The sequence below is a fragment of the Carassius auratus genome, chromosome 32, assembly GCF_003368295.1.
Source record: "Carassius auratus strain Wakin chromosome 32, ASM336829v1, whole genome shotgun sequence".
NCBI classification, from domain to species: domain Eukaryota; kingdom Metazoa; phylum Chordata; class Actinopteri; order Cypriniformes; family Cyprinidae; genus Carassius; species Carassius auratus.
Window position 1 is genome coordinate 8,377,529 of NC_039274.1, and position 24,892 is coordinate 8,402,420.

A 24,892-nucleotide genomic window follows, 5' to 3' on the forward strand; every position below is an offset into this window, starting at 1 on the left:
AATGTATGTCTGTGAGGAAAGCTATTGGAATTCCAATCATGATGGATGCCACCTTTGCCGTTTAACCTTGGGCAGAGTCCAAGCTGGATGAAATTAGGTTTTTAAAGGAAAAGCGATCATTTTGATCAACTCACGTTGTGAACAAAGAGACATTTTGTAAGTGTGTGAGAAAGTAAGTGTTCATTTGAATTCACTGTGCACTACCAGAGTCATAAAAATTAAAATACACCCTTAAGAATCACACATAAAGTCAGTAATAATGCCATTTATTGATTTATTGTGTTTTTCTAACATATAACCAGCAATTGTACACTACTGTCATGTAGAAATATCGGTGTGAACTTGGTACACTGTAATCATATGAGACTCCAGAGAATTATAAATACTGTTAAACAGACTCCTAAGGAGGGAAGGGTCGATGACACCATTGTGCAACAACGTCAAATGGATTAAACAATCCTTCTAAGGCCTTTCGCCTGCAACCTTTCAACACTTTCCTGTGTTGATTGGTTCGCACTTGAAAACATGCAACACTTTCTTTTGAGGTGAAACAAACCACTTTTGTTCTTCAGTTGTTGTCACATACTAGCGCATAAGGAAATGGTTCAGAATAATTTCCAGGTGATCCACAGGAAGGCCAACAATCACTGTAGTGGTCTTTCTGTGGTCTAGTTCAAAGCTCGGTGCTGTCCTTCTCTGCTCTTCCAGATCCTGACCAGTGTTGTGTAAAGTAGCAAAGTCTTTTCCTCAAGTGTATTGTTCTGACTAAAGATGCTGCTGGGAAAATCCATTGTGTCTGTTTGTCTTTGGGAATGCAACTTCTATAACTTCGATTGCTCATATCTGAAGAACTCTTACCAAACAATCTCCGACTCACTCTGTTCTCACCCTGTTTGACATAAATCTGAATACTCAGAGTCATATGGAAAATGCAACAACTGAAGCAGAAATCCATCTAGCAAAGGATCTCTGTTCAGGGAACTTTTTACTTTTTACTAATGATTTCTTTTTCTCAGTCATAACTTTCCAGTCATAAATCTGTAACAAGACAACCAGAAAATCACCTTCAGTAAAACATTTTAATGAAGAAATGACTCTATACTTGAACTTCTATATTCACCTAACAATAAATGGGCATCAATGTAGAACCATTTGTCCAAAATTACACACCAAAGATATATTTTTTTTCTTTTTGAGGTAAATCATTTTTGTTTACGTTGGTCAAGACATTGACACATTTATACAAAGTAAAACAATCAAACAATGAAATGAAAAATAAAAATACAAAGCAATTACATACATTTAAGATTTAATACAAAGAAAACAGCTTTTTTTTCTTTCTGAGACAGAGCGCTTCAGTGGTCTTAGTAAAATCTAATATGCCTACTAGATTTGTACCCAGTGGAAAGGCAAGTTAATTATGAGGTTTGAGAATGGCACCCCTCAGACACAACAGACCTCCGTGGGCCATGTGGTCTCAGAGAGAGTGGTCGTAGTCTGTTAGTGTCTGCACATTGCTGGTGCAGTGGTCAAAAGCCTAGCCCTCTTTCACCATGACTCCGAGTGCTTTAGTATGGTTAGTGGAGCCGGCGACAGGAGGTCACAGCTGGAATGGGTGTAGGCAGTTAATTGTGGCGGTGGATGTGGAGCTGCTAGTGGACGTGGGATGGAGATGAATGATAACAGCCTATGAGGATGCAGGAGGAGAGGTGCTCCAATGCAGAAGTGTTGGGTGGTTACTGTGTGTGGTGTTTTACCACTATAGACAACCAAAGGATAATGGCTAGTGGTTAACCTCAGAGGAAGACTTCCCGCTGTCAGGAACGTACATTTTTGTGCTTTAGGATTTCTTCCCTGACATCTGCATTGTAATGGTTTTCACCTCTGTATACTCTTTCAGTCCGATCTCACCCCTGGAGAAATGGAGAACAATGATGTTAATGGAAACACAAATGTATAGAATATGCGATTATGATGTTATGTCATTTGTAAATGCACTTACAATTCACGACCATTCCCGGACATTTTAAATCCTCCAAAAGGACACTGGCAGCTCAGGGCATTATAACAGTTGATCCTGCACAACAACAGAAATACACATCACAATCTTAGCCATTTCATGATTTCGTGAACTTTGTCTATCTGGAAAACTGCAGTCAGATAAGTGAAATTTTGGGATTTCGGTTAATTAACACAAAAATACAGATCATGTGGATTCATTTTTAAATCACTGGATTTAAATAAATGTGACTACACTGCAAAAACATATTTTCTTGCTCAGCATTTTAGTTTTACATTACAAATATCTGAACATTCTTAAGTTATCCCCTTAGCACTCCTGTAAAATTAGCCTAAAACGCCTAGAAAAGGCATACCCAAGGAAAATTGCATGCTGTTCTTTAACCATTTGAAGTAAATGCATGGTTTAGGTCTATTTTGAAAGGCAATACTCAGAGGTCTGTTCCTAAACAGAAGAAACCTCACACTCACTGTAAGTCTTACTGGTATTGAGTAATATGACTTTGAAAGCACTGAAAAAGGAAAAAAAAATGATGTCTACTTTTTTACTACAGATTTCTGCAGATGACTATAGCTGGAAGCTATTAGCTGGAAAACACATTGGTTAAAACTGTTTTGCATAATTTGAATCACAAGAATCTAAGCTTTCCAAAGATATGTGACATGATTTGTATCACATGCATAATAAGAAGAAATTTTCCTATTAAATCTTGTTAAGATAAAAATAAAATAAAGATTAAAATAAAGTTGAAACAGAAAACAAGCATGAAGTCATTAAATCATTACATTTAGCCTCTCAAGTAAATGTATCATGATTTAAGAATGTTTGGATATTTCAATGAATTACAAGACAAATACTAATACTTAGTGAGGACATTAAGATGTGCATAATATGACTCAATGATATTAGGGCCCAAACAAAACAAGTGGATGGCATTTGTGTTTTATTTTGTGAGAGGATCTGTTGACGTGCTGTAACTCTTACCACACAGTGCCGGCCTGCAGAGCTGTAGAGACCGTCATGGCTTTGTTGAGGTCTGTGGTGAAGACCGCTGCTGCCAGACCATATTCTGTGTTGTTAGCTCTCTCAATCACTTCTTCAATGGTTTTAAACTTCATGATCTGCTGAACTGGCCCAAATATCTAAAACAAAGGTTTTTTAGTATAATACTCAGTATTTGAAAATAGAATCATTATCCAGAGATCAAGACAGCTTACCTCTTCCTTGGCAATGCGCATGTGGTCCTGTACATCAGAAAAGACTGTGGGCTCCAGAAAGAAGCCTTTAGAAGGGGGAGCTTTGCCGCCACACTCCAGTTTAGCTCCCTCAGTGATGCCGCTCTGAATCAGCTCCAGGACACGACTGCGCTGCTCCGCACTCACCTGTCACAACCAACACAGAGATCTGTGATCAACTACTGAATCCTGTGTCTTTATTAACACCGACAACTGGAACAGGCATAGACATTTCAAAATAATAATACATTGGCTAGATTATGCAGATAATATAATGTCTTGTTTAACTATTAATGTTTCATTGTTTTCAATGTTTTCAATGTTTCATGACACATTTCTCATTGTTATTATCATGTTATTATTATTTTGTGGAAACAGCGATGCATTTTTTTCCAGGATTTTGTGAAGAATAAAAAGGGACATCGTTTATTGGAAAGAGAGGCCTTTACTGTCTCTTTAAATCAATTGAATGCATCCTTGCTGAATAAAAGTACATATACAACTACTTTTTTGCTTTAAAAAAATCTCACTGAATCCAAACTTCTGAACAGCAGTACATATGAATTATTTATGATATTTAAGCAATTAACTGGCTCTTACCTGAGGTCCCTGCTCAGCGGTTGGGTCAAACGGACTGCCCAATGTCCTTCTCTGCGCTCTCTCAACACTCCTTCGCACAAACTCATCATAAATGGGCTCCTCCACGAAGATACGGGAACCAGCAGTGCAGCATTGACCATTATTGAAGAAAACACCCTGATGGGCCTGTTCGACTGCCAGCTCAACTGAGAAAGAGAGAGAAAACACATTATTAAGCATCTGCCAGCAATGCACTATTGTTTAAATAAAATAACAGCCCAAACAACAGGTGATAAAGGAGGAAACTAAGTCATTTATTAATAGACTTGGAGCCATACATTTCTAGTAAGGCAGCTGTAACAAATTTCTCTCCTGTTCTTCTGGTGTGTTTGCCGTTTATGCATGCATACACTTGAGTATGTGCATCTGCGTGGGATCATGGACACCTGGGAAAAGGGTGGCAGGCTGTGGCATTTGAAGGGTTAATGGGAGCTGGCAGATTTACGGCTGTGGTGTGATGCACCCGGGCAGGGTCCATTCGGCTGATTTACGGGGGGCTGTGTTCACGGCTGCTGAAAACATTTAAAAGCTCTGACTTGGTTTGGTGGTCTACTTTTAGATGATAAGGATTAAGGGTTTAGGAAGTGACATAAGTTGATTTGCATGAATATGGGCCTCTCGGAAACATAAGACACTTTTTTTTTCTTTTTCCTTTTTCGCTTAGACGCAGCTCTAAAAGATCCCTGAAGGTCTTTGATGTCAAGTGACAGAGATAGTTTCTGGAGTAGCACCTGTGCACAAACTCTTGCAGCGGGACAACAGGAGGGCCACCATAAAGCAGCGTCTGAATACTTACAATCAGCATCTGCAAAAATGATGTTGGGACTCTTTCCCCCGAGCTCTAGCGTGACTCTCTTCAGATTGCTCTTTCCTGCTGCTTCTTGGATCAGCTTGCCTACCTGTGGAGAGAGAGAAGAGCCACTTTAATCAGCAGGACTTCACAGAGGAGCCTTCCTAAAGCTCAATCTCAGTGGGATGCTGTCATTAATAAATCCTGCTGCATGAGAAGTCCCTCTTCAGCAGGGCAGCACCAGCACCATTATCAGGCCTATGAGATTCAGCCCACATATCTTAAATATCTGTGCATACGGTTGCGGCCAAAGAGAATGGAATGTCCAACACACAACAGTATCTGCTGGTTAATGGAGAACAGGAAGAACTGACCGCAGGTTTGTGTAAGATGCTCAACACTGTTTGGAGCCACAAAATAACAGTGAAATAAGACCCTTGAAATGCATTCATTGGCTTTGTTAGTGCATAAATGAAAGCATATGTTGTGATTACTGGTCTGGTTTTGGTTTCTCTGAGCTTAAGGAGCATGTTTCTTTTAACAGGAGTCTACTGTTTCATAATTTCATGTCCCTTGTTGCTCTTCCCTGAATCTGTTCTCTTCCAACTGTATTTCACACTTCTTTTCACCTAAAGTTTCGCATTAGCGGTGGCCTGGCTCTCATCTTACAGGCTGTTCAGGCCTGTGTAAGGACTGCAGACATCGCACAGCTGCTGTCTGTGGCGTTGCTTCACATCTCAGAGAACATTATGGTCATGTCAAACTATTCTTTTCTAACTGCATGTATGTGTTTGTCTGAGAAAAACCGTCTCTCACAGCCAGCTCAGCGCTTAACAGTAAACAAACATTTGTAAATTTTTCCTTTCCGCAAAACATACTTAACTAACAGTGAGCATTTTCTCTATCTGTTTTCCATCAGATAGCAGAAAGAGAAAAAAAGGAGAGGGGAGAAGGCGAAGGGAAAACAATCCTCCTCAGTTCCCTCTGACATTCTCAGTGGAAAAATGGAAGCTAGGCTCTTTGCATGAATGTAAATGCCTACCTCTCACAGATACTATAACATTATGAGTGTTGGTCTAAGTTTTGGAAGCTACTTTAGTTTTTCAAGCTACAAGATCATCATAAATTGATGGGGCTAAATTTGCAATGTAGGGAAAAGAATCAGCTAATTTACAAGAATTGTCAAAATATACCAATTCATTCTAGTGTTCTAATTTTATGTAGTGCTAATTCATTGGAAAAAGTTACTAGTGTAGCAATGTTTAGTTACTCCTGGTTTGTCTGCAGTCATGACCTTAATTTGTGTATACTACTACTACTACTAATTCTTCTTCTTACTATTACTAATAAATAATACAAATAATAATAATACATGTATAAAATGTGTGAAACCACTTTAAAATTAGGCTGAATCTGCTTTTTGTTTAATTTAAGATGAAAAAGAAATCACACTGCACACTCCACAAATAGCAGCAATGGGCAGGTCATACACCACGCACCAGAATGCCTCACCCCCCCCCCCCCATCTCCACCCCCGGCCTAGACCTCCCTTAAACGCTCGGCTGAAGTGACTCAGAGTCTGTGTATGTACACACATGCACAGCGTGAGAGATCTGGGTTGCCTAATCAAGTCCAGATTATGGCTCAGCAACACCCACAGCAGCAGTGCTGACGGGAGGAGAAGAGAAAACCCCTGTGTGGCTGCTGCCAGTGAAGAGAAAGGGCGAGAAGGTGGGGTGTATGATGATGAGTTTCCTGTGAAAGACAGTCAGTGGAAGTGTGGGTGAAGACGGGTGGGCTGGGACCGTTTTCAGTGTGACGCTATGATCATCTGAGGATTTGTGTGGCCTGTTGATGTTTTTTTCTCTCAGTGAATGCATTCTTGTTTTATCAATGACATTTTGATTTAAAGGAAAGAAATAGTCATAGCAGTCATCAAATTATTTGAAACTGGGAAATAACTTAACCGTCATTTCGCAACAAAAAGAAACATCTGTTGCATTTCAACAAGCGCTTTTCAAGGACACAAGCTTAGTTTGTTTTCTGTTGAAACAACACTTCTGTTTGTTTGAGAAGTCCTATGTCCACATACAGACCCACACACACGCAATTCTCTGTTTCTTTGACAATAAAGATAAACACCAAGTACATTTACACTAGCGTTCAAAAGTCTGAGGTCGGTAAGAGTTTGTAATATTTTTTAAAGAATTATTTTATGTGCACCAAGGCTGCATTTATTTGATTAAAAACAATATATTGTGAAATATTACAATTTAACATAAGTGTTTTCTATATTAATATGTTTTAAAATGTATTCCTGTGATGGCAAAGCTGAATGTTCAGCAGCTATTACCTCTATATCTTTAATGACACATGATCCTTCAGAATTTATGCTTATTTTTTGCTCATGGAAACTAAATTATTAGTTTCTTGTTGTTATTATTATCATCAATGTCGAAAACAGTTGTGCTTCTTTAAAAGTTTGTGGAAACGCCGATAAATAGAAAATGCAATATTTATTTCATTTATTTTAAGCAATTATTTGAAATATAATTTTTGGTCACATTGTAATGTCTTTAGTGTCATTTTCGATCAGTTCAAGTATTCTTACTAAAAAAATAAGTTCTTTAAAATAATTTACTGACCCCAAACTTTCGAATGGCACTGTACTTGTATTTTAAAAGTTCAGTAAATAACTGAATTCATTACAGTTTGGTTTTTGCAAAGCCAGACTAACAGACCCAGATAACGTGGTTGTATGCATCATGTGCTTTTTCAGAAGACCGGTAATAAATATATTTAATCCTTCATATATTCTTGTGTTCTTGGACAGGCAGATAGCTCAGACTGCTTCTCCACTAGGTAAAAACCTGCTGTAATTCGATTATAACTAGGCATGTAAACTCACTTTTCGGGTGAAGCTAATGGCATCATAAGCTCTAGCTCTGTCTATTCTAATTCATAAAATTCACCTCAATTAATAACAAAACATGTATAAGAACAGATCAAAACATACACTGAAGTATTTCGATTTATGAGAGGCTGTAATTGAATAAAGGGCTTAAGGGATCTTACCAGTGAGGCAAGTGTAGCTACAAATTATCACTGTTTAAAATGCTGTCACAGTAGAGTTATGTCACTGTCAGTGAGGCCTGTTTTCAAGCGCTAAATCCTATGTGCCTAACATGGTGTCTATTTTCAGTCCCTGGCTTTCTATTAAATTTATACAGTTGGGTTTATAGATTAATATTTCCTTTGGGGACACAATGTAGCTGTTTAATGTCCAATGCATAAAGCTCAGTAGAAAGGGTATTCCTTATACAGTATGCACAGGACACTTATGAGGCGTAAATGAACTCAGCTGTCCAACCAGACTGGAACAACATGAACAGTTCATGAAGTGGGGGCATGGTGTCCATTTATTATTTCTGTTCCGGTGGTTATGACAGACCAACAGTGGATTAATATCTCATTCCCACTTCCACCTAAAACCTGTTTATTAGAAACAATTTTGGAAAGCCAGGTGGTCCGGTAAGCATTCCTGGGTGTGAGAGTGTGTGTAGTATGAGACAGCAGACAGACCCCCTAAAAACACAACTTCCTCAGGCTTCTCATTATAATCACACACAATAATGGGGTGCACATTCACTAACCCTTCACTGTCAGAAACAAATGTCAAAAATTTTACCTATAGGAGTACATTAGCTTGTCACAAGAGGCAGTACTCTTAAAATGACAGAAGTAGTAATATGTAAAATCTTTGCAGATCCCAGTGGTTCCAAATTAATCCTGCAAGTCTGCACATTTGTCAAAAGTCTTGTGGACTTTACTGATGCCTGAATGAAGACCGTGACTGCCAGTCCGCATCAAGAGCGTCATTCGGGTAGGGCATATGACAAACCGGCGGAAAGGAGGATGAGGGAAGAGGGTGTGATTCTTTCATTCTGCTGATAGGAAAATTACCTCAGTCGATCCTGTGAACGCCACTTTATCTATGCCCATGTGTGAAGCGATCGCGGCTCCAGCGGTTGGCCCGTAGCCTGGCAAAATATTGACGACTCCCGGTGGAAACCCAGCCTGTGGAAACAGTATGAGAGGAAAAAGCGTTAGATGAGAGCTGAGCCAAGAACACCACAGGCCGTGGAGGGGGAATCCAGACCCACCCCGACCTCCCTACAGGCCCTGTGGATGAGAGGATGGACAGAACATCAAAAGGAAGAGAAGAAATGGGCCTCTTAATCCAAGAGAAAGAGAGGCAGAGCAACAAAGGTCTGGGTGCAGTGGGGAACAAATGATGCATGAATGTGTGTTTATGTTACTTTTGTATCACTTTGTATCATTTTACAGCTGTGATGTGAATGTGATGCGGACAGAATGGATACTATTTTATCCCTTCATACAAAACAATGTTGTAAAATAATTTTGCTGTACCTCTTTAACCAGAGCAGCGATGTAGAGGCAAGTGAGAGGGGTCTCCTCAGCAGGTTTCAGGACAACAGTGTTCCCGCAGCTCAGCGCTGGCCCCAGTTTCCATGCTGTCATCACCAGGGGGAAGTTCCACTGTACAGACATAGGTCAGGAACTTACTGTGGGAGCTCGTTCAGACAACCTCATATCTTTGTTTCTTGAGAGCATGACTCCTTCACTAATGACTTCAGACTCCTGCACATTCATTTGGAAACCGAATGTTTCTAAAACACAGTCACACAATCTTCTGTAACACTTCTACAATGTTCAATGACCTGCTAGATGGACCAGATTTTAGTGGAATATTTGGTGTGCCTTACTGGAAACGAGTCATTTCTCATGTCATGAGGTCTAGAGTTGTAAGTACAGGACGTCATTGCCACAATCTATGTTTTTTATTTTTTGCTTCCTTGTTTCTATTTCTGTCCTTCAAGTATACCTTCCATTCACCCCTCATTCATTATTTCTCAGTTACTTTTTCTTTCTTTTTCTGCCTCACTTGGCACAGGCCATGACCTCCTCCTGCCAGTCTGTTTGTAGCAAACAGAGCATACAGAGACTAAGAAGAACCTCAAACACTTCCAGTAACTTGCGTGAAATATTGTAAAGCAACAGTGTAATGGAAATCGCTGCAGATCTTTTCTGCAGTATTGTGATGTACATCTGAACGAAATGAATTACGGTGGGGTCTTGGTGCAATCTATCGCTTGTTGACTGGATGAACGCAAGCTTGCAGAGAGTTTATAAAAAGGGGAAGGGTTAAAGCGGAATAAATTATTGGAGGGTTCTATAAAATGTCACCAAAAAGAAGTCTGTTGTTTCAATGGAAGACTGGGTTATGACATTTTAATAAAATATGACACAGCCAAAAATAACATGCATGGATCAATCATTCACAACAAGATCAATAACTCAATCTTAACTTCAAGCCGACTTTAAAGAAAAGAGGGCTTCCCCCAAAACTAAAACCTCAACAAGCCTGTCATCCTCACTAAGGGGCTCAAATACCTCCCCATGTAGGACTTTTGAAGATGACAGAAAAATATTAAGCAAAGAATATTAAGGAAAATTAGGGCCAAAACACTCACAGGAATGATCTGTCCACACACTCCAATGGGCTCATGTCTGGTAAGAGTGAAATATTCGCCATCTGTGTGACAGAAAAAAATTAATGGTAATACTACAGTATTAGTCAACACAAAGAAAATGGTGTCAAATGCACTTTCTACTTAAGCTTAGAAAATAAACAAAGTCTAAACAAATGAAATAAAAGGTGAAAATAAGTGACATTATACAGAAAATATCAAATTAGCTGACATTTTTACTAACAAGAGTTTTCAGTTGAAAGAGCTTAGATTATATCACTGTCCTTTGTCTTACAGCAAGATGGAAAAGAGTGTGATCACTCCATCCCTCGCTGTGGAAACATGCAGATGGCCTAAAGCATCTGGACGAGAGGCATGCCGCTGATTCATCTCACTTGGTGACCAGATAAGAGAAGGCCAAAAACACACATTCTGCTTGTTTGTGCTGTATTTCTATTATGGATGAGATTGGAAATGATATAAAGCAAATCACTGCGAGTTCCCACTATGCACGTTTGGTTTAGCAACACAACAAAGGCCCAGTGCTGAGCTCCAGCCCTGACAGGGGTATTTACAGATCTTTTCCCCTCCATTCTTCATTTTTATTTCTCCTGCTGTGAAAATTGTATAATAACAGCATGCAGCAGCATGGGTGCTTGTTTGTGTAAGATGAGAGAGTGAATATGAGAGAGACATGATCAAACACAAGAGGGACTGGAGTGAGTGCGTTATATGAAGGACTGTATAGGACAGTATAAGCGTAAATATTACAGCATGAGCCAATCAGAGAGAAACGGTGACAGACAGTGCTGGAATGCACAATAATTACATGGACACCTGACAGGGGACACCTCTCTCGCATGTGGCCCATGTGACATGGGGGCCCTTGAAGGGCGGCTCCACAATCTCCCCCGCACACACATGTTTGCACACTAATGGCTGCTCCGTGACATCAGTGCTGCAAGTCTACTGCTGTCCCGTAGTCTCCAGGCTCCCTGCCGCGTTCCTTTCAAACAACTAAATTAGCCAGAACAGACCCCCAGTGCCCTCCGTGCCCCGTAGTGCCCCCCGGCCCTGTAGCTGTCACTGTGCTCCACTGATGGCAGTGCTCCACAGGAGGGCGGCCATTAGCACTCAGATTTATAACTGTTACGGGACCTCGTCTGTTTACCCTCAGTGCACCTTCATAACCCCACAACATCTCCTGCAGGCCTCAGAGAAAACACGTCTAAAATGTCTAGGATGGGCCTACACCTAAAGGTCTGGATAGTTTCCAGTCCAGTATTTCCATGCTCTCCAAAACATCTACTTCTGTGTCACCAGCTTTCATAAACATATGATTATATCAATAACATTATGTGATTATGGATATATAACATACCAACCCCAATATGTGAAATTAAATAATGAATATACGCTTTTTCAATGATTCTGAAATAATTTTTTTATGCTTACCAAGGCTGCATTTATTTGATCAAAAATACAATAAAAACAGTTATACTGTGAATTAAAATTACAATTTAAAATAAGTTCTATTTTAAAATCTAATTGTATTCCTGTCACAGTGTTCAGTATTGCATGTTCCTTCAGAAATCAAATTGAATTTGCTAATTTGGTGCTTAAGAAACATTTCTTATTATTACCAATGTTGAAAACAGATTTATATAATCAAATTATGTTTACAGAAATATAAAATGAAATGTCATTATTATAGTATTTATATTTTCTCTACTTTCTGTGTCACACAAAACCTGCCCACTGCTTCATTTATTTCTGTTTGTGAGCGCTAGTTTACTGTGATGCAAAACTTTCCATCCTTTGATATCCTTTGGGTGGTCAGACAGCTCCCCACCAAGCTCCCCAATATTTTGCCTTCTGCCTAATTCTATGGGGAGAGTTTAAGAAAGGATGAGCATCATCTTACCAATCGGAATCGTGGAACCGTGGATCTTATCTGCCCATCCAGCAAAATATCGAAAAGTTTTAATGGTTCCCTGAAGGTCCACAAAGAACGAGGAGAGGAAAGGTTTCCCAGTGTCCAGAGACTCCAGGGTCTGAGAGGAGAGAAGGAAGATGAGAGTGTGGGTGTGTGATGAAAAATCAATCATAGAGATTAAACCTGACATCCCCCCCACCCGCCCCCATCAGACTAAGCATATCTAAAGCACACACTTACATCTGCTCCCCTAGGAAACTTGATACTCATATAGCCATCACCAGAGACCTGCCGTTTGTTATCTCTATGTCAGCCAACCATGATTTCTTATCGACGTGGGATTAGATTGATATAAGGAGTGATCGTAACCACATGGACGACGCATTTCTCTTTCAAAGCATTACACTCTGACACTTGTTCAGAGCTGGATGGAGAAAATCGGTTGTTTCAGTCCATTTAAGACAAAGTCTAAACTGTAACATGAAAGAGATTTACTCAAAATGACTACAGCGGCCTTCTGAGAGGTGCACGCACAAAGACAAACATAGCACTTTTGTTTCTGAATCTGTCTCTTTAGACACATCTCTGTGAGTGGGAAGTAAAAGCAGATGTCCAGGGCGGAAGAACACCGGAGATAAAAGCACGTCATGGAAGGAACAATACTTCTCTTTTACGTTTCGCTCTTAACCTAAATGATCGTAAGCGCCCGATATCATGTGTTTCAACTCGGTGTTGTCATCATCCTGGGTTTCAAACGTTTGCAGGGCAAAATTGTTTGAAGAACAACAACTCCTACGGCTCCTGTCACGAAGCTTCAATAAGTGTGAGGCAGAGAGACAGGCCCACTCATTAGACACTTGCTTATTGTTGTGAGCGTCTTTGTCTGCTTAGATGGCTCTGTCCTGTTAAATTTGATTCTCACTCACCAAAAACTGGTACTGACTAGATTTGGTTATGGGTCAGGCTTTTTGGTTCTAACTGAGCAATACTTACAAAACCAGTTATTAAATATATATATTAAAGAAATCAAAAAACATGATGCATTTGAAAATGTATTGCAGTTAAAGTTGTTGTTAGTGTTTATTTATAAAGGCCTATACATATATATCTTGGAATACAGTTTCTATCTAATGGATAACACTGGGATAGTTATCCTGAGTAATAAAACATAGATTTGTGACAGCACTACAGTCTGTAAAGAGAAAAGAAATAAAAAGAATAGATAATTGAACCTTTGCCAGTGGGACAGGATTACTTGTTTGATGATCAATGACAGATTTCTGAAAGGGTTTGGAAAACTTGCTTATAAACAAACATTGTTTTTGAAAATCTTGGTGCATCTTTAGAAATGGCAAATTTTAAATTGTTTAAACATGTATTTAATCTAAACCTTTTTTCTTTTATACAAAAAGACGTTTATTCATACATCTTAAAGGTCATTTTGTAAATACACTGTTATTCATTGGTAAATCACTGTTGTTCTTAATACTAATATTAAATTACACAACTTTAAATGTTAAAAATGTATTTGAACATGCAGAAACTAGCATTAACCTAGCTGTTAAAAGTATTGTTCATTATGGTTCATGACACCCAATATATAACTAACGTTGATGAATTGAACCTAAAATAAAAAGGCTGCATTATATCCAACACTGCATTATACCAAATATTTACATTTTATTTATTTATTCTAATTTATATTCCACATATAGTCTCTACAAAAACAAAATAAACATTAAAACAAAAAGATAAATTAGGAAAGTTCCCCTATACACACATTTGAGTAGAGGTTTAGTATTTGCATGTGGCGAGAGCATTGAATGAAGTACTCACAGCAAGGTAGGCACTGTCTCTCTCCACCAGGTCAGCGAGCTTGAACAACAGCTTTCCACGTTCAGATGCATCCATCTTCCTCCATACTGAACCCAGAGAGAAGGCCGAACGCGCAGCCTGCACAGCTTTGTCCACATCAGCCTAACAGAAAGGCAAAGAGAGGGGACCAAACAGAGAGAGAGAGAGAGAGAAAGAGAGGGACAGATAGAAACAAGAGGAGGAAAGAGAGAGGAAAACACTTAATGATAAAACCTTATCCTATGAACAGGTGTTTGTCCACCTTTGGGTCAAATGAAATCCATTCCTTCTCAGTGACTTCCCCAGCTGCACATTCAGGGGGTCTATATTTCCTGTATCCATTCTGGTTTTCCACACTTCCTCCCTGATTTACAGAAAGCAACTACAGCCTCTAGCTTGCTTATCCACATTAGACTGAACTACAGCCCCCTACTTCCCTCCCTCCCTCTCTTTCAATTCTGGATGCTTATTCATGCTGAGTGATGGGTGAAAGTGAGAAGCACAATAGCGGTGCTGGACAACTAAATGTAGTTCCAACAGAGCAATTGTGCCAAACCTGTTTCTGGCAATGCTTTGACCAATTACCAAATACACACTTTGATGACAAACACACTAGCATGCTAAGAAAGCACACACACACACCTTATCTGCTTCCTGGACGTCGCAGATCTTCTCCCCTGTGGCCGGGTTGTATGTGCTGAAGACCTTACCGCTCACAGAATCATGCCATTCGTTATTAATAAAAATCTACAGGGAGAAAAAAGAAACATACAGATTCGTTTTTGAAACAGTGAGGCATATTTACATATTTCAAAAAATAATACAAGTCAGAAAAAACTGAATTACTAAAACTTAAAATAAAAAAGTAACAAAAATAAAATCGAAATATTATTCAAAACTATAATAGTATCTCAATGATACTAAAATAACACACACAGAGAGACGTACATAAACCTTTACACATTTATACATTTCAAACTACATTAATTGAGATAGGATGTGTGAACGAATGATTCTTTTGATTTCTTTTATGCTGAACCTACTGAATTAGATCACACGGATTGGAGCAAGTCTCCAGAGTTCAAACCTATGAGCTCTATTTTATATGCATGCCTTCATTTACTCATGTACATTATTTAGATACTTCATTCACTACTACTTAAAACAGATGTAACGAAACAAGACAACTGTTTGCATGAGAATTAAGAATTTTAATGCAGAATATGTCAAACAACACCCACAAAATATGCTTCTTTAGACCCAGGAGGAATTACAGTGAGTTATTTAGTAACTTCATGATGATGCACAGAATTAAAAGAGACAATATTTCTCCCCCTGTGTTTCATGGTTGTACTGTGAGAGGAATCTCTGGGAACCGTGTGCTATTGCAGGGCTGCCCAATATCACTCTTTTGGGAGTGATCCAGCAACTAGACAGAAAGAGGTGGGGGAAAGGGGAAAGGAAAGATAAATCCCTATCAGACACACAACACACAAATGCGCACACAGACAGAAGTGTACAGACACACACACAAAAGCAGAGATACACACAGACACACATTTCACAACATCACTGCTCGTTTATGAGATCATAAAACACGGGCGGCACTCTGGCTCTGGTGATGCGTTAAAAGAAGTGGCCCGTAAAACAACCGCCTCAGATTCCAAAAGACGGATTTTTCAAGCTCGACAAAGAAGAAAAGATAAATACATCTTTCTCTATGCACACAAATTGCTTTCAAAGCACACGAAATACAGATAAGGCAAGTGAGATTTCAATATTCAGTACTTATGCAAACAGATGGTATTTAAACTGAATTCAACAAACCGGTGATGGATAAGGTGTTAAAGCATCTGCTGGCTCTGAGCTCAACATTTACTCATACATAAAAAAACATTTACCCTTCCTGTCATCTGCATAGAGGAAGATGTCTGGTTCAGAGTGCACCGTGGCCCTGGGCCTCCTCAAACTCTTCAACATGTTTACTAATGTAAACTTACAGGCTTAAGTACAATTTAATTGGCTGTAAACCATGGGGCGTGTTTACTTTAAAACAGGTATAAAATGCCAGTTGACTTGGACACAGCTCAAGCTGCCTCAGTCACTCCCACTCTCCGTCTCCCCGAAAACTGGCATGAATAAATCTCTTCTGGTCAGGGTAGCTATCAGTCTGTACCATGCTGATTCCTCTCCGATACATTTAGTTCAGACTCTCCTCGATTGCTCCTCACGAGCCTCCTGCATTAAGGGGGCTACCTTTAATCTGTCTCTCATTTGGAGCACTTCATTAAAGTGTCAGTGGCCTCGTCGAGCCGAGGGCCTGTTACAAAAACAGAAAGCCCCGTGGAGGAGCGAATTAGTTTTAAAATTTATAGAGGCCACTGTAGTGGAATGCCTTAAATCAGGGGCAGACTGTGACAGGCCAGTGGGCCGGGGAAGAATGCAGACGGTGGGTAGCTTTATGCTCTTCGTAATCCCACACTTACGGCACCCCGGAACGGAGGAGAGGGGAATGCTGGGTGAGCAGCGGACTGGGCCACCATCTAAATCACAACTAGAAAAAGGCAACCATTAGAGGCCATTTGGCCCAGTCTTCCCGAGCTCTGGGGGCTCTCGGACTTTTGTCTCTTCCCATTGAGAAAGTTGATAAAGAGCGACAGGCCGGTGCAGTAAATCAACTCTCAAGCTTTCTTTATACTTTGGCTTTGATTAAAGAAAAGGAATAAGAACGCAAGTGCAAAAGTGCAAAAATTCATATTGATCACCGCTTCTTTGCCATAACCCAGCTGGAGGCTTCAGCAGGGCTGTAAAGAACTTGAGTAATCGCACTTCATTACTACACTTAAGCATTATTTCAGGGAATTTGTACTTTACTATCTAAACTGAATACTTCTTACACAATTACATTGCAAAAAGATGCCTTTTATCTTGTTAGAAATTTAATTTTAACACCTGAAGTAAACAATTCAGTTCTCAAAGGTCACGATGACTTAAGTCTCCTAACTTTGATGTTCATTTGAGTGAATTAACAAGCCAAAATAAACTCAAATTATGCTTTTACATGCCAGTTATTCCATTTCTGTGTAGACACAGTTATGGTCCATATTTGTCCTTGTGAAGACTTAAAAAAAATTAAAAATATATATATATAAAAACATTTCAATTAACTCAAGTGTAAACATGGTTGACAAAAAAGAATATAAACAACTATATTCAATTGTCAAACAGCTATAATATTTGTTGAATTCAAAGTTTAAAAATTACTAATGAGAGGTTTCAGGATACTGGGTATTATTAGGGCAGTTTTATTAAAGAGCAGAACTTTAATAAACAAAGTTTTTAACATCACTAAAAAGGGTGCAATATCCCCAGTTTAATACTTTCTTTCAATCCATACTTTCTATTGTTTGATTTTGGCATACAAATTCAAAAACATTCAAGAAAAATATACATTACACATTAAGCATTTCTTTGCAGTTGAAACGGAAAAAAAAATATATATATATATATATATATATACTTCTTTTTTAAATTTACTAAAAATCTTTTCATTTATCACAAAGAAAAATATATATATACATATATATATAGTAGAGTTTGTTTGAGGGACGGTGCTGGAAGAACTTTCAATCTTGAGTTGAGTATAAAAACTAACCGCCAAGCTGTGACAACTAGATTTTGTTTACAACAGCAGGGGGCCAGAAAATGTATTTTCTTGTAAACAAAACAGCCACTTGATGCAGTACACAAACAGAAAGAGAAGCACTGCCAGTTCATCCTACACTAACACATTGTACTACAGGCTGTTATGAAATGAGACTGGGCTGAGATTTACCGCGCAGGCCACAGCACAAGACAGCTGCAAACATTTAGAATCAGTCCATGTTTTTTTTTTTTATCCAAGCTGTCAGTCTCACGTTGCTGAGTTCGCTCGTCTGCAAAGCTAATTAGATTGTGAGATATGCAGTGCCACATACATCATAAACAGATTTTGGAAGATGGACCCACGGCGTAGGATGACAGCATCACTGGGCTTATGCTCCTTATTGCTGAAATTCTTTATCACCAGCATTACTTCACACAGGAAAGAGGGTTATCAGCCACAAAAGCAAGAGGTTGACTTCGTTCCTCTGGGAGAGCTAGAGCTAGAGCTAGAGAAAAGTCTTTTTTTGGGGGGGGGGGTGACTTGAATGACTATAGCAGTTGTAGAACGCTGATCCGTTTCTCATCTGCCCCAGCAAGCTCTCTGGAGGCTTCACACAACTGCAGGAGGAAGCGGAGCAGGAATGAGGACAGAGGATGCCAAAGCTCATGCAACAGCCAGTGAAACATCTGTTTGGCCGCCAGCACCTTCTAATGGCTCAGACACATGAGGGATATATAATGGCAAACAGTTCTTGGCCATTGTAAATAGATTCTCTTTTCTATGTGCACTTTATCTGTGTTTTCATGGAACAGGCCAGGATCCCAGAGCCAGACGAATCCTGACAAGGCACCTGCAGCCCGGGTCTCAGTCTGCACAGGAAGTTTCATATCCTTTCTAGAGAAGCTCACTTTCACTCTGTAACTGGACACACTTCAAGATGTTGATAATTACTGATGTTACAGGAGAAGAGGGAGCTTAAAACATGGAAGAGAGACTGCGTGTCATGTTCTCACTCTCTCTTTTCTGTAACATAATTCATTGCAATTACCACAACTGAGATGTCCAATTGTGCAACATATGTAGACACCCCCTACGCTCAATCTTAGTTAGCATTACACACTAAAAGTGTAAAAAGTAAAAAAAATCTTAGTCTACAGTGATAAAACTTTTCAATAAGGTTCAACTTATTAACATCAGTTAATGTAGATATCATATACATATACCTAACAATACCTAACAATAAACAATATTTTGTATTTATTAAACTTGGTTAATATTAATTCCTACATTAACAATTTTAAGAGTTTAAATTAACAATAGTTAAAATGTATTTTGGACAATGAACGATAGCATATGTATTATACGTATTTAGTATGAATTTATTATATTTATGTACGATTTAGAATTATGAATACCATATTATAGATTGTTAAAGACAAATTATCATATATTAGCTAGATTAAGAAATGCTGTTAAAAAAATGAACTGTTCAACCTCAAGTCCTGTCTTTTTTAATGTTTCACATAAGAAGGCAAATCATACAGGTTTGGAATAACATGAGGATGACGACAGTATTTGAATATTTCTGTGAACTATTGCTTTAACAAACGGAACCATAAAGTGTTAAAGTGTTAACGGAACTCTTAAGTTCAGTTAATCTTTTAACAACAACAACAACACATTTTTTATATATATATATTTGTTTAGCATATCTGTGCTTAAATTTGGAAAAGGTAGCTAAACAAACATGATATTGCTAAAAATTCAAAGACAAATCAAGCTTTTTTTTTCTTCCTGAGGGGAAAAAAAAAAACAGCGCAAAAGCCTAATATAATCAATGAGGAAGATGTGAAGAAAAGATCAAGAGTCGGAATTATAAGTCAAAGCAAAAGAGGGTGAGAGAAAGAGAGTCCTCACTGTGCTGCTTACAATAAATCAAGCTTCTCAGCGTATGCTCTACTTTGGCCGCTGTTTGATGTGAAGAAATGGTGGGTTTTGAAGTGAAAAACTCCAGAGGTATGGGACAGACTCTCGTAAGTCAGGGCCACTGACCCTAACAGTGAGACACAGCCATATATTACACCCTGCTGGACAGCTTCTGGAGCAGAAAACCCCCCTGACTCCCATCTGTACTATCTCATGCACTGACGGATTGATGGGGCCTACCTCATTCACTCAAGCTGTCTCCCAGATTAGTTTACAAAGGTCCTCACTTCAGCGCACACTACTGTCCTGGCTGGACGCTTAAGCCCTTATAATATAAAGACATGTCCAACAAATGGCTATCAAGTGTCTTTTTCTCCATGAAGCTGGCAGTATAGAGAAACATACACATGGAATTAAATTCTGTCATCATTTACTTTAATGACTCTTACTTTAACAAGATATTGGGAAAGATCAAGATATTTTGGACCACACTAACTTTCATTGTAAATATCTTTAAAAATATATATTTTATCTTTATCGGTTGCGATAACATTCCTCGTAATATCTTATTTTGTGTTCCACAGAAAAAATAAAGTCATACAGGTTTGGAACGACATAAAAGTGAGTAAGTGATGAAAGATTTTTTATTTTTGAGTGAATTATTTCTTGGAATTGTATTTCAAGGATTATCTATGTATACATTTTTATTGAATATCATTGATAAATTCCACTGACTGCAAACCACATCTATGCCAAATGTGCAATTATCAGTTACGTGGCACAGGGCAAAGCGAGAGAGCAATATCCTGTCTCCTGTTTCCTATCTATTTCCAGGTTTTAATCTCAAGAGTCTGCTTCACTTGTGTTATAACTGAATGAGTGAGCAAATCATCACCCTGCCTGCTGGAATACAACACCTCTCTTTCAAAAACACTCCTGGGTCCTAATCAATTACACTGATACACACTATCAACATAAGCTTTCCTTTCTTTTTCTATCTTCCATCCGAAGAGAAAACATCCATAACCAGCCATCACTGCAGACAAATGTATGGCTTCCTTAGTGCCATTATCAGCGCAGTAGGCCAGCAGACAGAAAAGGAGAGAAAGAGAACTCCTTCGGCAGACTAGCTCTCCTGTGACCAGTCAAACACACACTCTTTAAACGCTGTGTGGAGTCAAGAGGAGATTCAGTAAGACTGTAAAGTGTACTGAACTCAGGTGTATGCACCAAACAACAGGACTTTGAGAAATATCGGCATGATAAGCGGAAGCTCAGTTGTAAATGTTCAATGGTGGGGCAGATAAGTTTCCTATCAGTGTGTTTAATCTCAAGTCTGTAACAATTACAGGTGTAGTGACGGTCACATAATAAGCACAAATGTAATTGAAGGGGTGAAAAGTTTACTGGGGAGCACAAAGTCCATGTTGTAACAATTTTACTGTAATTTCAGTGTACAAGTAACAATCCTGACTATTCAGATTATTTGGATTTAGCATGTGAACAAATTAAAAACTAAATAAAAACTGCAGCACTTATTAAATTATCTCATTTTAATCTTATGAATAAGGCTTTCAGTAAAAAAAAAGCAAAATATAAGTATAATAGAAACATTATGCACAATATAATTACATATATATTCTTATAATAAAAAGTAATAAGTAAATACTAAATATTACTATGAGTCTGTCTAATAAAATATGTTTTGTAATGATAATTGTATTACCTAAGCTGAATTACAAGCCACTGCCTCTCTCTTTCACTTTCTGATATTAATAATTTCACTTTAAATGCCAGACTGGGTGTGTTTCAGTATTTACATTAGCAGTTGACAGTGATAAAGGAATGATAAGTTAAGTAAGCCCATTAATGATATTTCCATAACTCAGCATCTCAGCATAAAGCACAGCTCATTAACAGCACAGAAAACAACTTAAGAAGTCTCCATGGAGTTTGGTTAAAATGGGTTAACCTCAGACCTACACAAAGAATGGTATTGACTGGGCATATTTGGACCGTTACATCAGAGGCTGTGCTGCACCAGGCACACAAAATCTAAAGTGAGAGGGGGGTGGGGATAGAGAGAAAGAGACCAAGGGAAAGAGGGAGATGGAAAGGGTGTGAAGAGAGTTCACATCACTAATTCCCAAACTGAAACCCCCTACACACACATACAACCAGTATACAAATTCCTAAGGATGAATCCTTCTCACACTCCCATGTGTTTCTGAAAGCAGGTTTGCAATGAGAGCTGAAGATGCAGGGTGTGTATGTCACAGGTGTCTCCAGCTCTTGCTCTGGCTGAACTTTACTCTCTTTACCACAGTGATAAGTGGCCTGCACTGCACTTTGACTTTATTCTCTCACCGCACAGCAATAAAATTATTACTGTCAAAACGGGGAACATTTAAGATGACCTTACCAACAAAACAAGAGAGATTATATATTCTAATCATTTTATGGAATGATTCAGCACTTCTTTGTTTTTTTTGTTGTTGTTTTTTTCAGAGATTAATATAAGAAGAATACATTAAAATCATACAATAGTGCTGAAACTTCATTACATCTGTTTTAATGTCTAAAAATGAATGCGAAAGCCGACTTTTACATGGCATACGTTGTCTTCTTGTCATCATAATCCTTTTTTTTTTGTCCACAACATAAAGAAAATATGAATAATTTAGATACTAAGCTGAACTAGACTGTACCAAAGAATTCAAAGGAGAGAGAGGTGACCTCTAACGCGCACCGAAATGCCTATAATTTAAAGTAAGTCATAAATAATTACAACCTGTTCAAGGCAAAACTTCTTAACCTGTTCAAATAAGATTATTAAATAAGATTATTTAAAATAGTGACCTACAATTTTCACTATATCAAGATCGAGAAAACTTTCATGTTCGATGCACCTCTATTAGACAACAGGTAGCCTATCTAGACTTTCACAAATATAACTAGTTTATTCGATGTTAATAAAACGGAGAATCGATATAGGCCTCGCCTATTTATAGCGAACAGCACAAAATTATACTGCGTACTTAAAGAATAATATATCCAAAACTTGTTAGGCAACTTGTTACCAAATGTATATGCAGATAAGCCTCATGGATCAAGTCATCATCTACTTATGAGCCGCATTATCTTAAGATTAATACTGGTACATTCGGTTCAAATGTACAGGTATGAGCCTGTTATCAATTCCATGGCACGTTGCGCTTTTTTTTTTTTTTTTAGCAGAGATTTGTTTGCGCGCAGTCAAAACAAATCAAACGTGTCTTTTAATCGAAGTTTGCGTTTCCCGTTTAAGCAGTTTTTCTTGAAAGAAGTTGTTAATAATGAGTCTCACGAACCTTAGTGTACTTGATTTCAGGGTTGGGTACCGGCGAGGGCACCAGATGAAGAGATGCCATGAGCGCAGCCGGGTCGTTCTTCACCTCTCCACGCAGCTCAACTTTACTGGAGGTCATTGCGTCTCTTGAAGATGCCGGCGGGGATTTTTTCTGACGATTTGCGATTACTACTTTGGAATCCGTCCTGTGTTTATAACCAGGTGTCAGTCCTGGTCCATTTTTATTGGGCAGAGAATAGGTCCGTCCTCCTAATATAATTAAAATGGACCATTTACATAAACTACTCTCTCTCCCTTTCTGACCATACTGAGTGAGAGAGATACCACCCACTCTCAAGACAACTGTGTGTAGGACTATCAGGATTTATCAGGAAGAAATTCAGCTTACATGCAGTAGTTAACGTCACTGTAAAAATGTTTTGTCAGGTAACCTGAAAACGTGTTTCCTGCATTATAAGCATTAGTCTATTAAATAGTAACAATGTGAATCGTTTTAAGGTGAAGATCTGGTTTTAAAAGTAATGTGATAAATTTAATGACCTTATGAAAAACACCTTACAAGTGTTTCACACGCAAAAGTTTAAAATAATTTATGTTAACCAGTTTTTAACAAATCACGATTTTTTTTTTGTCTAATCGGTAGGTATATGCTATAAAACATCAGTCTGGTGATTCTAAAATTTTAATACATTTGATCAATAAAGTTAATTTTGCAGACAGAATGTATTCTGGCTGAAATCAACAATAAAAGCAGACTAGTATTAGAAAAATAAATAAAGGTAAGCTAGGGTTTCTCACCATTGGGGTGCTCAAACTGTCACGTAAACGTTAAAGTTTTCTTTGGCACAGCCCGTTTGGCCCTTTCATTCTCACGGATTCTCCTGTAACATATCTATCCTGTCAGCATGTTATTCGACTATCTACATCAAGCAATCACAGGTTATTTCCTCGTCGTGCCTCCTGCAGCGCCGGGACTCAGATCGCATTTACCTCAGAATATCCAATAAACATTATAGACCATCTAAAAGGGCTCTTGACACTCTCAAAGAGGTTGTGGTTTAAAGGATTACCCAACACAGACATTCACACTTCTACTTTGTAACTGATGGATAAGGAAGCATAAGACAAAAACATCTAAGATTATGTCGCCGATAAATAAAGCCAATAATCGCCTTTACACTTCCACCGAGGAGCGTTTGAAGCGTTTACCATAACTTGCATGTAGTTTGAAACATTACAAATGTAAGTAAAATCCTAAGCATTATTTTTTATGCAACCATCATAATGTTAACCTCTCAGTCCTGTGATAAAATATGTTGTTGTTCACACTATCCTGCTATTAAATAAATAAACATGTTTCTCTCTCTGTCTGTCTGTCTGTCTGAATGAATGAATATTAAATAATTCATTTGGTAAATTAAAAATTAAATTAAAAACTCTAACTGACTTTAGTGAACTGTCTAAATGAACTTGAACACATTTAGGTGCTCTGTATGATGACATGCAAAGGCAAGGCTTGCAGTCCAAAAAGTTTTATGTCATGCACACTTAAATTGGCTACTTAGGCCTATTATAAAACATTTTTAATGGGTAGGCTGCGTGATAGCAGATATCAAGTGTGCCAAGCTAGGGCTAAGGGGTTGTTAAGATGATGAAGGGGATGGGGTGTTATAATTTGTTAGAACCCACTGGGGTGCTTTTTCTCCATCAGCACATCCCCCTCATTTCACAGCACTGACAGTGTCTGCCTCACATCAAAGACGACACCACAGAACAAGTGACAGTGATTAATGCAAACAAAACATACCGCTACCATCCCATCGCTTCTTATTTTCAGTCTGTACCGACAGTCACGGGACACCACCGTCAAACTCTGGCCATCTTTGGGAAACTGTTATTTAATTAGTCAAATAGCTCTACCAAGTGGACAAATATACGTATTACA

General features: G+C 38.5%; 1 protein-coding gene across 1 annotated transcript; it reads right to left on the bottom strand.

Moving 5' to 3' along the window:
• Positions 1 to 250: 250 nt before the first annotated feature.
• LOC113051522 (retinal dehydrogenase 2-like) lies at positions 251 to 23,115 on the bottom strand. The gene is made up of 13 exons (XM_026215349.1): positions 22,949 to 23,115; positions 14,669 to 14,773; positions 14,009 to 14,149; positions 12,161 to 12,290; positions 10,240 to 10,301; positions 9,116 to 9,244; positions 8,648 to 8,761; positions 4,691 to 4,793; positions 3,856 to 4,040; positions 3,238 to 3,402; positions 3,005 to 3,162; positions 2,003 to 2,077; positions 251 to 1,913 (listed from the first exon to the last, which is right to left on the bottom strand). The coding sequence occupies exons 1-13, from the start codon at positions 23,063 to 23,065 to the stop codon at positions 1,841 to 1,843; spliced, it is 1,557 nt and encodes a 518-aa protein (XP_026071134.1). The 5' UTR covers positions 23,066 to 23,115; the 3' UTR covers positions 251 to 1,840.
• Positions 23,116 to 24,892: the final 1,777 nt, after the last annotated feature.